General features: G+C 42.0%; 1 protein-coding gene and 1 long non-coding RNA gene across 9 annotated transcripts in view; one reads left to right on the top strand and one right to left on the bottom strand.

Annotated features, from left to right (window-relative positions):
• Positions 1-4,402, top strand: part of LOC134738204 (uncharacterized) — a 32,494-nt gene extending 28,092 nt beyond the window's left edge. For both annotated transcript variants that reach the window (XR_010123826.1, XR_010123825.1), the window contains exons 2-3: positions 467-672; positions 961-4,402. This is a non-coding gene — a long non-coding RNA (uncharacterized LOC134738204). The remainder of the gene's footprint in view (positions 1-466; positions 673-960) is intronic.
• Positions 1-17,330, bottom strand: part of MAP2K5 (mitogen-activated protein kinase kinase 5) — a 260,525-nt gene that overhangs the window by 11,871 nt on the left and 231,324 nt on the right. The window contains exon 22 of one of the 7 annotated variants that reach the window (XM_063652330.1): positions 15,748-15,880. The exons of the other annotated variants lie outside the window; for them this stretch is intronic. Within the exon in view, the coding sequence (XP_063508400.1) occupies positions 15,848-15,880 (33 nt within the window). The 3' untranslated portion in view covers positions 15,748-15,847. Of the gene's footprint in view, positions 1-15,747; positions 15,881-17,330 lie in introns of those variants that run through there. 7 annotated transcript variants of the gene reach the window in all.

The following is a 17,330-nucleotide window of genomic DNA, read 5'->3' as shown; positions in this document are numbered from 1 at the left end:
GAAATCATAAGATGGCAAATAATAAAGAACATGAAGGAGTTAAATACAAAGATGTCATGAAGATGATCAAAATTGGTAAAGAGAAAACAAGTAAATATTAAGAAGGGAAAAAAGATACATAACCACAAATCCAGTCAAAATTGAAAAACAAGGGCCTACCATATGAATGATATGAAGCCAACATTTGAAAAATGCTGAGAGTGACGACTCACAACAGCAGAAAGGGAGTGTGAGATGATGAGAAGTGGAGAAGTGATAATGGTGGTGGCTGGCAAGGTGCCAGTGAGCACTGACGAAACATCACCCCCCGTGGGGGCGTCAGAGGTTTCAGAGTCCTAGCATCATAGTTTTAACTTTCCAAAGCATTTCATATTCATTGTCTCATCTTATTTCAAGAAGCAGCCAATTAAGTAAAGGCTGCTACCCCCTTAAAATCTTAGTAACAGCTTTTCTCGTTCCTTAACAGGGAGAAATAAACCATTTACACAAAGACTGAGCCAAAGTGGAAAATTTTTGCTGCTATCAAATCAACAAAAAATACAGAGGAAAAAATTGCTAAAGACACTGGACATCGGCCGGGCACGGTGGCTCACGCCTGTAATCCCAGCACTTTGGGAGGCCAAGGCGGGCGGATCACGAGGTCAAGAGATCGAGATCATCCTGGCTAACACGGTGAAACCCTGTCTCTATTAAAAATACAAAAAATTAGCCAAGTGTGGTGGTGGGTGCCTGTAGTCCCAGCCACTTGGGAGGCTGAGGCAGGAGAATGGCGTGAACCCGGGAGGCAGAGCTTGCAGTGAGCCAAGATCGTGCCACTATACTCCAGCCTGGGTGACAGAGCGAGACTCTGTCTCAAAAAAAAAAAAAAAAAAAAAAAGACACTGGACATCAAAACATCAAAACTTTGGGTAAATGTAAATAACCTTAAATGAAGTACCATCTTTTTTTTTTTTTTTTCAGCTGTGATGTTCCAGAGTTATCTGACCTTCACTCAGTTCAGTGGAATGGGCTGCTGAGGGTCAGGAGTGTAGGGAACTGGCTGGGGAAAATTTGGAAGAAGAGCATAACAAAGGTCAAAGTCATCAGACCCAGTCTAGTTTTCTACAGGATTGAAAATTACCAATTATTCTCAAGTTTCTGCTATTAGCAACCAACGTTTTCCATCTGAAACAGACCCCTCCTTTTTTAAAAAAGGAAATGCACAAAAAGGAAGCAAACTCTTTGAAAATTCTGATCGTTTTGCATCCCAGCAGCAAATAAAAATCATCAATAGAACTCACTCTTAGCCTTGAGCAATATTTTCTAAAACAAAACACGAAGAACTTGTAGTATTTAAACTATTTTGTTATTGATTTACTGTGGTTTGCAAGGTAATGTTGAAGAAAATTAAATGTACAGAAGCCTGAAATGCGTTTTTGATGGTGGTAACTGGTGTGACCTGTGTTTTCCAAGGTGGTGTCACTGGTCATGCGCAGAATGAATGACTGAGGGAGCACATTTTGGTTACAAATAAGCTGGCCACCTTCACTGCAGAGCCTCATGAAACCAAAGTCTATTTCCACTGTTAAGAAAGACAAGTTATTCAGCTGCAAGCTTCCTTCTAATGGTAGCTGTGTCTGTTTTACCGAGGGTCTTTAATTCAATAAGATTCACTATGGATGTGTGGAGCGGTTTCTATGTGCCTAGATCTAAGCCTGGTTTTAAGGACTTCCCCTGGCACATTCATGACTCCTTGGTCCTCTCAGAAAATAAAACCTCAACAGTTTGAAGTCCACCTTAATTACTGATTCAAGATCAAAATAATCATATTGCTTCAAACTTGGACATTTATGTACAACGTGATCAAAGAGTATATTTTCTATACAGTGAAATGGCCAGTTTCCAAATCTAGGGGCACTTTACAATCTATAGGCGACTATACTTTGACACCCTTATCTTAGACAAGAATCTGGAAGTTAAACTAGAACTTGAACATTTTAATTTTAGGTAGTCCCTCAAGCTTTTCCTTAAGCTGGCTTTCTTGTATTTTAGACTTGATTCTAACAAGCTTAGTATCTGATTTCTCAATTAAAAGCACAAGAGAAACAGCCAAATAGAAGGAGAAGAGGAAGGTCTTTTAAAGGGAGGAACAAGAACAGCAGCAAGAAATGACATCTACTAGCAAAACTATACAACAAAAACAAAAAACCAGTTTGGGGTCAACCAGCCTAGGGACAAATGGCCCTACTCGTGTCAATATCAGGAGATACTGGTATAGAACATGGCAAATAGACAATGTCCATAATAATGAGCTTAAGAATTTTTTGTTTTTTTTAGAGATGAGGTCTCACAGTGTTGCCCTGACTGGAGCACAGTGGCTATTCACAAGCACAATCATTCCGCACTACACCTTTGAACTCCTGGGCTCAAATGATCCTCTTGTTTCAGTTTCCTGAGTAGCTGGAAGTAAATTTAATTTTTAAAAAAATTAAATCCTGATGCATGTAATCTGTTTAAGAGGATAGAGAGTGTTATAATACATTTAAGATCTATTGCTTGTAATTTTTTAAAGTTTGATTTTATAAAGAATATACTACAGTTATCTGAATAATTTTCTTACATGGAGCAGCTCATCCACCTATGATGTTGCCATGTGAGTTTCAGAAAATCCATATTAAACACAATGAAAGCTCTCACTTTGCCCACTTTTCTGTAAAGTTTGCCATGAAGCACCATGTGATCTCACAGGGACAGACAAGCCTGCTGATCCTCTGAATTCATTAAAGACATACGGGGCCGCTTTGGGCCCAAGTTTACCTTGGCTTCTTTGCAGAGAGTTTGATTACTTTTAAGATTTATGGTCAAAGCGGGGGGTGGAAAAGAAATACCTCACAGAGCAGATTTATAACTTCATCTTGATTTTTAATACCATTAGGGATGACATCCTATGACATAATCTTGGAATGACTGCAGGGTGACTCAGAAACTCAGTGGGAAGTTTTATATTTTAGGGTCTGGAGCATTTTGTAGTTGCAAGGTCAGGTAGGAAAGGACCAGGGAAATGAGCCAGAGAGACGGTCAGAAAGTGAGTGTCAGCTGGTTTAATTTTCTGTGTCAACTCCGAAAATTAGATAAACAATGACAAACCAGGCTTTTTAAATGAACTTGTCACTTCTGGTTTTCTTGATACAGAGCAACATTTTTCAAGTCCTGGTAGGCCCAAAGACAGATTTTTAACCCCTGAGAGGTGTATCCAAGTGTTTCAAAGTCCTCACATCTGAAAATAAAAGGTTTAGTCTAACCCTATACCCCTTAAAAGAAAAACTAATTATCCTTGAAATTTAAATACTCTTCTCATAACAATTAAGGGGACTTTGCCTAGAGCCAGAAGGTCCAGTCTTTTGCAGGAGGGTCTTAGCAACGCCCTAGTTTTTTCTTTCCACCAGACCAACTCAACCCTTCAACACAGTTCCTTTGAGCTTAACCTCCTTTTGCAAACCTGACCTCCAACGACTGTTCTAAGCAATACTGTCCACATTGAGCAGGTACTGGCTCTCTTCTCACCAACGCAGGTGAGCAGAGACCTGGACCTGCCCCTCCTCTGCCTGGTGCTCTGTCGTTATGAGGAGGTAGGAGGTAAGAATTGCCCTGACTTTTATATGCTTTGTGCTATTGTAAGTCTGTTGCAGCCATGACATTCTCCCTGGTGGTGAGGGGAACAGATCAGTGAATCTTCCTAATAGCTGCTCCTATTGCCTTTGCTGTAAGGATATTTATTTAAAGACAACCCAGTTTGAATATGTTAATTTGGAGAGAGAAATGCTTATATTTACTGATACCAGCATTTGAGTAGGGGTTTTCATTCTACAACCGGCTTTCGAGCTCATTATCTTATTTCAGTGTCACAACAACCCCATGAAGTGGCTGGATGGCATTACTGTTACTTCCTTCAATTTGTGGATTTGGCCAAGGTAGAGCTGGGATTTGCACTGGATGTCAGCTCCCAAACCTGTGCCTTTTGTGATGATGTGCAATATAATAGCAGCCAGTTGTGAGCACTTACCCTGTGCCAGGTGCTCATTAGGTGCTTTCATTTACATTAGTTCACGTGATCTCCAAAAGCCCTATCAGAAAGTAAATAACCTATTTTATAAACAAGGACACTGCACTCTAAGATGGTAATGATGCCTGAGCCCAAGTTTCTTGAGGCTCTTGGCCTTCACAGGTCAGTCTTTCCCCACACTCCACAAGTGGTCAAAACAAGCCCCTGCATAACAAAGTCAGAGTCTGCCCTAGAGGAAATGTGAAACAGGTGATTTGAAGCCCTTTGATCCTTTAGTCTTTGCCTCATCCCTCAACTCCAATGTCCCTTTTCCTGTTTAATGCAGAAGAGTCTCCTCTTTCAAAGCTTCAAAATCATCTGATGCCAGCTAACTGCTGACATTAAGCCAATTCACAGGAAAGTATGAATAACTTAAGAAGGGCACTAGGGCCATGTGCATTTGAAAAGAAGATGCTTGGCTCCTGCCCAGCGGCAGCTCGGATGTCTCACAGGTGGACTATTCATGGCGTGAGGGGCTCTCTCTGGGTAGACAGGTAATAATTTACCTGTGGTTTCCAGGAGTCCTGTGGATTTCATTCTCTACAACACAGCTTATTCCCCCTAGCTCTGACTCGTCTTCTGTAAAATATGGAGAACAGCATCAACCTCACAGGACAGTGTGTGTGAAATTCCTAGCCCAGAGGCGGTTCCATAGTCATGACTATCAGTGGCCAAAATTTTGCAGTACTTATCATACTCCTTTTCTAAGGAAACTTTTATAACACCTAACACATGTTCAGCACCAAGTGTGGCAGACATTAGGACATAGTTTTTTTTGTTTTTTTTTTTTTTTTTATGTGACTGGCTCTCCTGACAGCTGCAGTAGAGAATTAAAGGCTGCTCTCTACATCTTAAGGACCCTCACCACTCAGTAAGCAGCCCCTCCTCTGAGCCTCAGCCCTAAAGACCCAACTTGCTCCCCATTTAAAACAAGAATGAGCAGACTTCTGGGTTTAGAATTCCATGTAACTAAACCACAAAATAGAAAAAAGGAATCCCAACTGTTGCACTTGTGCACAGCCTATAGACAAGACGGCAGTGCCCTCAGACAGCATTTCAAATACAGTTTATTAGTGTGTGATATGAAAAGGGTATTTTTATTGCATGATATAATGCAATGGGACCTTGGGCGCTCTGTGGAAAGACCTCACACTCAGAAGTGTAATGAACCCGTAGTCCCAAAAACATTATACTGTACATTAACCTATCATTAATGGCACATTAGGGCTAGGGGCATTGCACGCTTGCTGGTCAGGGCTCCATCAGGACAGTGTTGAGAAAACCACACAGTCTTCCCAGGCTTAAAACAAATAGAAAAAATAAATATTCCTGATGTCTACAGGCTGCTTTAAAGGAAGTTCAATCCAGCTCTGCCTTGCAATTTCCAAGCCTGCTTTTTTAAGAGTGGAAGAAAGATACACAACCAAACAAAGGGAAAAGAAAATGACTCTCTTGTAGTTTACCCCCAGCTACTGGCTATTCAACCTCAATGTTGCTCAACAAGGTCATGAGCAAATAGCACCTTGGTAGTGTAAAAGCTGCCCAAAGGACATTCGGGCCTGGACCACAGACTGCAGAAGTGGGAAGGGGCCTTGGAAATTGTGTGTCCACCCCCTTCACTGTCTAGAAGGAAAAATCAATCTTCAACAAGATGAAAGAAGAGACAACACATTCAACAGAAAAACAGGCAAAGAATGTGAAAAAAATAAATGTGGCCAATAAATATATGAAAGAAGTGTTAATCCTCATACTTAATAAAATAAACGTAAATTAAAACAATTAGATCCTTTTTTTTTTTTTTGAAACAGTTTCGCTCTTGTTGCTCAGGCTGGAATACAATGGTGCAATCTTGGCTCACTGCAACCTCCACCTCCCGGGTTCAAGCGATTCTCTAGCCTCAGTCTCCAGAGTAGCTGGAATTACAGGGTCCCCCTACCACGCCCGGCTAATTTTTGTATTTTTAGTAGAGATGGTGTTTCACCATGTTGGCCAGGGTGGTCTCGAACTCCTAACCTCAGGTGATCCACCTGGCCTCCCAAAGTGCTGGGATTACAGGCGTGAGCCACCACGCCTGGCCAACTAGATACCATTTTGCCACTGATTAGGTTGGCAAAGATTAAAATCTGATAATTTAGTATCAGAAGAGATGAAGAAGAAGAGCTAACATTCTCATATCCAGTATACAAAGATGTATACATAGAGACACAGTCATTGTCTTAATAACAAAAAAACTGGAAATGGTCAAAATATTCTATGACAGGGTCCTGGATAAATAAGTATGATACATCCATAGTATGGAATACTATGCAGCCATTAAGAATGAGGTTGATCTTTATATTATATGGAAAGACCTCAACGACATACTAAGTAAAAAAGCAAGGTGCAGAATAAAAAGAATTAAAAATTCTAGAAGGATACCCAAGCTACTATTAACAATGCTTATCTCTAGAGATTGGGGCTGGAGGATATGGAGGATTGGAAGGAGACTAACTTCTTACTGTATATCCTTCTGTATTGTGTAATTTTTCTTTTTTTTTTTTTGAGACAGGGTCTCTCTCTGTCACCCATGCTGGAGTGCAATGGTACAATCATGGCTCACTGCATCCTCGACCTCATGGGCTCAAGTGATCCTCTCACCTCAGCATCCTGAGAAGCTGGGATACAGGCAGTGCCACCATGCCCAACTAGTTTTTAAATTTTTGTAGAGACAGGGTCTCACTATGTTGCCCAGGTGGGTCTCGAACTCCTGGGCTAAAGTGATCCTCCTGCATCAGCCCCCCAAGAGCTAGAATTATAAGCATGATCCACCATGTCTGGCCAAATTTTTAATCATAATTTAAAAACTAGTTTTAGCAAATAAATGATGATGATGGCAGGAATAAACATTGCTTATGAACCTATTATTTTCCAACTACTATGTTAAGTGCTTATGTGCTTCATCTTATTTGCCTTTTTACAAAAACAGAAAGAAACAGTAAATTGGTCACTATTATCCCCTTTCCATGCAGTGGGTACTAAAGTTTCCAGGGGTGAAGTAACTTGCTCAAGGTGACTCTCTTACCCATCTACCTTCAGTATTGAAGCAGAGTATTTATAAAATAGAGAAATACTTTCCAAACTTAAGATAGCCTGAGGCCACCTTCCTGGGGACAGCCTGTATAACCCAGCAGTGATACAAGGAGGTGAGTGGAAGGCAGCACAAAAGGCTGCTGACTGGCTGAGGCCAAATCAAATTTCTGGAAACATCTTATCTCCATATAAAAAAAGGGGAGAAGGCCTGGGGACCCCAGAGCTATACATTGTTTAAGTAAATAATGCTTACAACCAGGGACTCAAATATATAAAGCAAAGTAGTTCCTTAATTACATATAAATCAACATCAAAGGCAACACACTTGCAGTTCCATGAAGAGGAAGCTGCCTCAGACCAGCAGAATTTCAAGGTGAGAGTAGGGGCTGAGAAGTATCCAGAACAGTCTCCATACCTTAGGACGGTGCTGTGCCAAGAAAGTTTACTGTTTTCTCATTCCTCCATTTTTTCCCAATTTTATTAAGAGCCTTATTATTTTTGGGTAATAGACTGCAGTAACATTTTTAAATGCTAGATTTTATTTGTCCTAGGGTCTGCCAGCACATGCTGTAATTAAAATGTTGATTAGTAAACAGTTTAAATATATGACAGACAATGCAGTTAAAGCCTACAGTTAGGTCAATATGTGATTTAGATTTGCCATTTAAAAAATCTCATTTAAATTTTGCATACATTAATCACTACCATACTTCAAGGTTCTGATATCCACCTGACTACAATATTAAAATAAAACTTGCTGCCCCAGGGAAATCCTACTTATTCTTAATTGTTTCGAGGCTTTGATGGGCTTTTAATCTAAGATTAATTTATGCAATTTTAAATAACTCTTCTTATGATTAATAAGCTTGAAAATTAAAAGGAGTCTAAAGCAATTATAATGAGCATTTGGTCATAACCTCATTAGAAGAAGGAGTGAAGGATACAGCTCTGGAATTCTTACAAGACTACAATTTAAGGTTACTTTTAGAGAAGTCAAACATAGTTCCTGAAATCGCAAAGGCAGGTTAGCAAAGGTCAGTGTTAAAATGACGGCTAGCTAGATTAGCATACTAATGATTTTCCCTGATAGTGACAGAAAGGACACAGAAAAGAAGATGCAGAAAGAGAGACAAGTGACATGCTGCCGAACAGCTACAAGCGCTGAACTCGGTTTCCCATTCTTTTGGCTAGAGACCTTCACAAAATTTGAGAAACAGCCAAAGGGTTAGGACATTCCTATGCACGAATCAGCTTCAGCCAGAGGGTCTGGCCCACCTGGGGCAGGCAGAATCAGTCCTGTTGTCCGCCCTGCCTGCCTATCTGTCTATCATTGACCAGCCACTTCCCTGCTTAAGAACCAACAAGAGCGTCCAACTGCCCCACTACTCTCTGGTGTGCACAGCCCTTCCAGATCACACTGGCCCCATGCAGCTAACTTTACCCCATCATTTCCAAGGGTCTTTTTTGCTTTGGCCAGGGTGGGTTCTTCACTGTCCTCGTTCCCTCCGGTCTCAGCCTGTGCCATTTTCTCTCCCTGGAATGTCTTCCCTCTTGTTATTAGCAGTGATGATGATGACAATGACGATAAAAATGGTTACCATTTATTGAACACTTATTTTATGCCAGACGCTGTGCTAAGTGTCTAACATTTTTATCTCACTTAAATTTCATGCTTTGCGATATTCTATTTTTGTAGATAAGGAACTAGAGGTGGAGAGCGTTCAGTAACACGCTGCAGGATGGACAGCTAGGAGAGGAAGGGAGAGGGAGGGGAGAAGCTGGCTTTCTGTTGTACCACCACTTTCCAATTTCTGTACTCAGACCCGAGCCAGGCATCCTGACTGACTACTCCGGCCCCTCGGCCACTGTTCCCTGAGCTCCCCGCACCACCCAAGCCAGCAGCTTGGCACTCATCTACTTTCTCTAAATGTTGCCAATGGGCATGTCTAGTCTGCTCCTGAGACATAAGTGTTTCTTATATTCTTTCTGAACCCATCACGGCACCTCACACACCTGGACAACAAATACTTGTTGATTAACTGGTTTACAATAATTCCCTCCAACAAGATGCTCATTACATTTTACCAATAGTAACGGGCAGACATGAAAAGTTATGGCTTCCAGTGAGTGGGGAGGAATGTGCTTCATCTTGTTTGGATTTTCAACCACAGAGACCACCCCAAGAGACTACCAATTCAGTGTACACCAGTTGCAAACATTCGACATACATATAATTTATTCTAAGTCACATTAAACTTCCCTAAACACGTGTATCTTCCAAGAGGCAACAAGCTGGAAATACCCAGGAACATCAGACATGAGAAAATCATGACCCAAAGAGGCTGAATGACCTCGTGCCCCACGTATGTCTCGCACTTCGTAGTTTACAAACACTTTCACAAACTCCATCTTCTGTAAGTTAAAAAGAAAACAAATAACCCAACAGCTAAAAGTCCCCTGTGAGGCTGGTATCAATACCCCATTTTACAGATGAAGCAGCTCAGGCTCAGATGGGCTAAGTAAACAGCTGTTGCCTGCCCAGTTTCCTAGAGGTAGTGCCTGTACTTGAAGCTATATTTTCTGACATCCAATTCAATCCCTTTCCAGTTTCCCAGGTTGCTTCTTGGCTCACATTCACACGATAGACTGATTTGCAAGCTTTGAAAGACCATCCTTAGCCTCTCCAGGCTTTACGCACAACACATCCTGCCAGTTGTCAGATCACAAACCCTTCTACCTTTCCACTCCTTCCATCAAGGTCATAGGATGAGTGAGGTCATGGCTCCCTGCCAGGGCCCCTGCTGCCTCCACGCCTCCAGCACCTGTGTTGGTGTGGACCTCTGTGGGTTGTCTTCTCCTCGCTGTTTCCCCTCTCCCTTCAAGATGGACCCCGATTGTTTGGCTTCCTGTTTGTGTGACCTGTCTACTTTGTTTGCATGTATGATGGATTTGTGTTTGCTGGATTAGTGTCTGATCGCCCTCTGTATTCCCTACAGCTGTGCCACTCAAGTAGTCGTCCTGTGAACTGCTTGCTGCTGGCCTGCAATGATACAAGTAGCCATGCTGCAATGTGAACCGCACACAGCTTCCTTCGCTCACAAAGTTTTGCTCCAAAAAACTGAACTGAACTAAACAGAATGCTTTCAGACAGGCTTGATTTATATCCTGGCACAAATTCCTTATCTTCCTGTGTTTAAGAAACAGTTCGGGGCAGGGCATGGTGGCTCACACCTGTAATCCCAGCACTCCGAGAGGCCCAGGCAGGTGGATCACTTGAGGTCAGGAGTTTGAGACCAGCCTGGGCAACATGGGGAAACCCCGTCTCTACTGAAAATACAAAAATTAGCCAGACATAGTGTTGTTCATGTGTAGTCTCAGCTACTCAAGGAAGGGCAGGTGCTGAGGTAGGAGGATCACCTGAGCCTGGGAGATTGAGGCTGCAGTGAGCCAAGATCATGTCACTGCACTCCAGCCTAGGTGACACAGTAAGACCCTGTCTCAGGGAAAAAACAACAAACAAACAGTTCAGATACTATACTGGTGCACAGCCCATACTCCGAGTTCAGCTAAACACGAATGTGCTCAGTAAAAAGTTTGTTGAGTTAAAGGTAATTTCTCCCAAACTTGAGGAACATCATCTCTTGGAAGTTGCCCATTTCTATACCCATGATGGCAGAAGTGGAAAGGTGGAAAGGTTTGTGACCAGACAGCTGTCAGGACACACTCTGCCCTCAGTTTTTGCCAAAACCAAAGAAACAATGATTACATAAATTCTCACAGCTTCCCCTCAGATAGCCAGCTAACAGACCAGGTGCAAACTGTTGGTAATTACTTTCTCTTTTGTGTTTTGTCTCTACTGAGGTTCAGGCTTCAACCAGGCCCCCCTGCCACCTGGGGATGGGTGGAGAGTGTGTGCAGCCATCTGCTCTCTGCCTCGACCACGGCCCTGCAGATGCAGCCTGTGGCATCAAGGTGGAAGGGACCATAGGGAAGGAGTTGAGCAAAGCATCCTACAGGGGCACTGGCTTCACAAGCACACTCTGCTGAAATCCTACAAGTTTCTTTGCATGGTCCTGTATTTGTATTTAGCTTTATTTTTCTAACTGCAAGAAATAGTTTGACTTAGCGGAAATTCTCTAAACCACAATAACAATCCTCTGCCTACTATGCAACAATGAGTGTAGCTTTGATGTTGTGCAGTAGGACAGTCCTGTGTTCTTCCTGGCTGTGTGACTCTAGGCAAGGAAATTAACCTCTCTGAGCCCCAGTTTATGCATCAGTAAAATGGGAATAAGAATAATCCTTATAGTGTTCATGTGAAGGTCAAATGAGATAACTTAGATGAAAGAATGCTCTAACTTAAGTGTTTAAAATGTTTTATGTTTAGATCCATTTCTCTATAAATAATAAATCAATTTTTTAAAGATTATAAAACGGGATCCTTTCTGGATTCATCATCATCCCCAAGTTAGGTGCAATTGTTAACTTCAATCTCTTCAAGTTTGTTTAGAGAAAATAAATTGTAGTATGAATACTGGTTAGTGTGGCTATTAGAGGCTCTGGTACTTTTACTTATGATGTAAGCTGCCTTTCACATCTGTGTGCAGAAAAGTAATATACTGACATAAATACTCAAATGTCCGTGGGTCCCAGCTCACCTGTCACTCCATTCTCAAAGCCTCCCCAGATATCCCTAGCAGAAATTCATTTCACTTGTTAAATTCATATCATTTAAATTCAATGACCATTTATTTGAGCATTCTACTCAGGCTGGAGACTGGGCTAGATGCTAAGGATACAAAGATAAGACATGATCTCTTCCTCAAGGGGTTGTGGTCTCCTTTATTGACTGTTACCACAAGTTACTGCCACAAAGTGTGAGGAGTGCACTAACAGAAGTATTAGCCAGGGTGAAGGGTGACAGGCAAAAGGAAGTCCTCAATCCAACTGAAGCACGCTTAGGAAAGCTTCACAGAGGTTGTGCCAGTTGGGTTTCGGAGGTGGAGAAGTTCACCATCTGGTGGTGAGGAAACAGCACAAGCAAAGACATGACTGTGTGAGGATGCCTCACGCATCTGGGGACTGCCAGAAGTTTGGAGCACAGGACTCCACAGGAGTGGCCTGAGGTGAAGGGGTAGGTGAAGGTGGGAGGAGAAGGTGAGGGGGGGTCTCTGGCAATTCTCGCATTCTATCCTGTGCGTGGCTGTGTCTACCCTCACCTTCCTCACTGGACTGTGAGCTGGCTGGGGGGTCAGGACTTGGGGCTGACATGCTGCCTCCTCAGCGTCCGGCAGGATGCTGGGCACAGAGCAGATGCTAAGACATAAAAATGGCGAGCGCAGACTGAAATGCACATCTGTGATTCCCACATCGGCTTCTCTCCATGTCTCACAACAGTAGAAAAGACTTCTGAAATACAAATCTGCACCAGACGTGCAGTGGGTTATAATTCAGCCAGTCCCCTAAAAGCCATCCTTACACCTTCCTTTGGTGCTTAACCCACTTTCCAGATGATGCAGCACTGCTGCCTGCACAGGAGAGCTGAAAAGGGGGCCGTTTCTGAAGGCAGAAAGGAGACAGCGCCCAGGCGAAGCTCTGCTGACCTCCCTGACAGGGGAGGAAAGCTTGTTTTGGAGAAAGGACTTTCCATTTCAGAGCTGGTGACACAGGCCCTGCATAAACCAGCATTCCAGGGTTGCTGATCTGCCTTCCCCAGAGTTAGAGCGAGAGTATTCCAGAGGCAAAGCTGTGGCTTAAAAAAAAAGTCATGTTTAATTTAAAAATTAGAAACTGGAGCAGGCTGTGAGCACAGGGGTTGATTGAAACAAAATTTAAATTCCTGTCAAGCCCATTTAAACACGGGGGCCCTTCATAGACAATTAGCTGCTCCCTGTGAATGCTGAATAAACTCAGGCCTGGTCACTGTGAGAAGAGAGGCGCCTACTGTGAGGCGCTGAAAAAAAAATTAACTAAAATCAGGCTGTATGAAATATTTAGCCTTCCAGTATATCACAGGGGTTTGAAAGTGTAAACAAGACAAAAATCGATTCCTCGGTGCCCTCAAATCAATCCCCCAAAATGGTTAGGGCATCTGTTTCTGCTAAATTTTGTTTACATCGGCAGATTTGCCTTAATTGCAGTTGTTTATCTCTCATTGTCCCTGGGGCCCTAATCTCCCGATTACTAATACTTAACACTCATTTCACATCTAAAGCTACTTCTAATCCTCAACAGGTTTTGGGGGCTCTTAAAATTATTGAAACCGCAGAGGCGGGAGACACTGCCTCTTTGTGAAAGGAACATTTTCTTATCTACTACCAGCTGGGCCCAATCATCACCAGGGATGGCTACAACAAAGGTGCTAAAAGGCTCTTCCACAATGACTGCTGCTCCACTGGGGATTCAGAGGATAAAAAAGAGCTTTGATGGAAAAATCTGAACAAGAGGCTAAAGCAGTCCAGCCAAATAAAGTTACTGTCATAATCAAATGCTGTCAATCACCATGAAAATCCAATTAAAAATGTTTCAGCACAGCCCTCTTAAGTGGAAAAAATGTACCCTATTTATACAAATTTTTGTCAACTCCACACCAATCCCACAATTAGAAAGTCCTGCTATTAATTGAATCCCCCTCCCCACTAAATTTAGAAAGAGATGCAGGCCATTCAGAAGCCTTCTGAGGAAGCTAAGACACACACAGGCTAGCAATTAAGAGTTAATCGGGTTACATTTGAAAATTCCATTTTCATTTGTGTCAAGGGAACCTTTGCACAAATAAATGAATGGTACCTATTCTCCTACTTCAGAATCAGTGACCATTTATTTATATGAAGAGAACAGAGAAACGGTAAACCAGGATACTGTAAAGAAACTAGTCCATGCTCCAGCAAATGTCTCTCGGTAGACCAAGGCCTAATGTTTAATTCTAATCTTGAAAACTAAATAGAGGACGGTAGGCCCAAATGTCTCCACTGCCTTTCTGCAGTCTCTAAATGGCCAAGTGAACCTCAGATTATCTGCAGGCAGATTTGGCCCCTCAAATAACTCTGTATCCGAAACGACAAGACTCACAATCCCCAAAGGTCTCTCTCAAAACTGCTACAAATTAAAAAGCAAACAACCCATTAAACAAATCCAGCTGGTACAACTGTAAATAGGAGCTTTCTAATATTTTCCCCAGCTCTTAAAATTCCTGGTTAGACTGGTTAATAATTGATAAGAACTGCATCTATTTATCGGTGTGTACTCACAGGAAAACAACTTTGCTACCTTCAACAGCAATTCCCAAATCCCAGGGACTAGCTTTAGGATCCTTTTATATTTCTCCCACAAACGGCTGAATGTCTCTGGTCTTTTTCAACCGAATCTGTTATTCCCAAGAGCTGGGGAGTGGGTGGCATGCATCTGATGTGCTGACAGATAAAAACCTTCGGGTCCCCTGTCATCAATCTAACAGGCAAAAATGGTGCTAGCCAGGAGGTCTCCTCTAGGTTTCGGCTCTCTAATAACCTCTGGATGTGGAGTTACTTGCTTGAGGTAAATTTTCAAGTGGTCAGAATGCATACCAAAGATCATATGTGCTGCTGATCACCACCTGGTTAGCACCTCCTAGCTCTGTTCATACATCCAGGGTGGGATGGCTAAACCCTGGTGCTGGTTCTGATCAGTAATCCTCATGCTATACTGGTTGTTAAATGTTTTGAATATTATCCCTGCAAATATTGCAACATCCTAGAAATTTTATTATTTTGGCACCAAATTTTCTAACCTAGATGACCTCTCCTAGCAGGAAGTCAAACAAAAACCTTTTTTATCTGGCCATGTATTCTAGTGTGGCCATCCTAATTTATACCGTATATTGTAATGTCCAGGGATTGCTTGTTCTTGGATTAGTTTCTTCAGCTTTACTCTGAGTTCCTGGAGAACCAGATACATGTCTTGTTTATCTATCTGTTTAGTGTCTACTTTATCTGTACAGTGTTTTACTGGATTGGATTAGAGAGAATAGCATGTGCAACCAACACTGTTTTGCCTAAATGACAGCAGACTAGGATAGGCACTGAATTATAAGATCATGATCCTCCTTCAAGGAACTTACAATCTAGTGGAAGAAAAAAGGTATTAAACCAGTGAGTTTCCCCTCTGGCTGTCCTTGTAATCACCTAGAGAACTTTAAAGGTTTAAAAAAAAAAAAAAAAAAAAGTACCTGCTCCCTGGACAGAGCTTCTTTGATCTGGGTTGGGATCCAGGCATTTTTTTCTTTTGCCTTTTAAACCTCTGAGGTGACTCTGATGACCTACTAGGGTTGAGAGCCCCTGTACTACATGGACTAACTTGTGGCCATAAGATGAATATATAATTAAATGCTGCTCCAACCTAGACACAATACATGCTGAAGGGCTTCAGAGAAGGGAGCAAGCAACTGTGAAGGTGAAGAGTAGGGAAAAGCCGCAGGGAGGAGGACCAAGACCTTCCAGGGGAGGGGAGAGGAGGCTCTTTTAGGCTGAGGGCACCACCCAAATAACAGAAAGTTCTAATGAGCTGAGTCATGGCCAATGAGGAACTAAAGTGTAACATACTTTAAAGACCCACCTTAGCTTCCTGCTGCCGCAAATCTGGCATGGCACTGAAGAGCAGCCCAACTGATCCACTTTGCTGCATCCAAGATAACCAAACTCTTCCTGTGCTCAATGAACGCTACACAGCTTCACTGTGCCTTGAAACAAGATACTAGGAAGATGACAGTCCAATAAAACACAAAAGAGGCATTACAGACATGAGTTCAGATAACTACAATCTTAAACAGGCAAGTCATCATCATACTAAGAGATCTGACTTGACTGATGGAGGAAAAAAGTTATGCTTAACTGGGAGATTAAAACTGTCAGATCACCATGATCAAGGAATGACAGACTTTATCTATATCTCTCTTGCTATGTGCATGTATATAAAGACATATACATACACACACATATTTATCTGCTAAAGTCTTGTGAAAAGATTAAGTGGTCACATCTATGGAAAAACAAAGCCTGTTTTCTTAGGGTTATAATCTCTCTGTTCTTGCTGAAGTGCTAATGTGTCATCAAAAATTCAAATTAAAGCTGTCTGATTTAGTGCGATCTCAAGTATCCAGACAGTGATTCTGCCGTTGTAATTATGTGCAATTAAAAAGCTAAAATCAACTTCTTTACTAGTGGGTTCCTCTTTATAAGCAGACACAAACAGATGATTTTAATGGCCTTCAGAACTTAAAAAAAAATTCCATGGTTGTCAGCTGGACCCTACGTGGGGCCCCCTTGCTGTTATGATGACTTTTGTGCATGATGGAAATACTCAGTTGAAGTTACAATCCTAGCCAGTATTTCTCACTGCAAATTCTGGGCGGCATAGCTAATGAGCTACTTCCAAATGAACAACTGAAAACAAAATGATGTTTACAAGAATGAGTGGCCAGACACATTAGGAGTCTGGTCCTAAAGGTTCATTTTAAAACACACTTTATATGACACAGGCAATAGCTAACTGTAGTGAACTACATCCAAGTTCACAATTTATTAACCATCATTAGTATTTTAAAAAGCTTAGATTTTTGCAAGCACAGGGTGGATGAGCACTCTCTAAGGGGGCTATAGAAATGCACCTTTCTTCATATTTGCGCTCAGGGCACAGGTAAGCCCCAGATCAAAGTAAACCGAAACTTATCTTTGGCATGTTTAGTAGAATGTGGTGATCATTTCGAATTGATCTGAGCGCCGTGCTTCTAGTAAACAGTAACAGGTAAGAAATCCCCCTACCCTTCTGCTAACCACAAAGGATCACCCTGCTCTCACAGAGGTAAGATCCTTTTCCATCTTTCCTCGTGACTTCTCTAAGACTTGCTGGTGACCCCCTTGTTTACCTGCCTTCATAAGACCTCAGAACCTTCCCTTTTCTTTGAGCCATTCCTCATTAATAAACACTCTCCCTACTGCAATAGCCCTAAATAAAATCATCTTCTTAATTGTCCAGTGCATTTTGTCTTTCACAGTGATCAGAAGATTTGGGTCTAATAATGAAACAAAGCCATTTGGTGTGAAGCCCAAAGTCACACTGGAATTTGAGTGCTGGAGAGACAAAAATCTAACATCGTGGTTACCCTGATTTTTAAAAGGACCACGCAGATGTGCAATTTATCATA

This window comes from Pongo pygmaeus, chromosome 16 (genome assembly GCF_028885625.2).
Source record: "Pongo pygmaeus isolate AG05252 chromosome 16, NHGRI_mPonPyg2-v2.0_pri, whole genome shotgun sequence".
In the NCBI taxonomy this organism is placed as follows: Eukaryota; Metazoa; Chordata; class Mammalia; order Primates; family Hominidae; genus Pongo; species Pongo pygmaeus.
The sequence above is the reverse complement of the archived record's forward strand: the minus strand, read 5'-3'. Positions and strand labels throughout refer to the sequence as shown.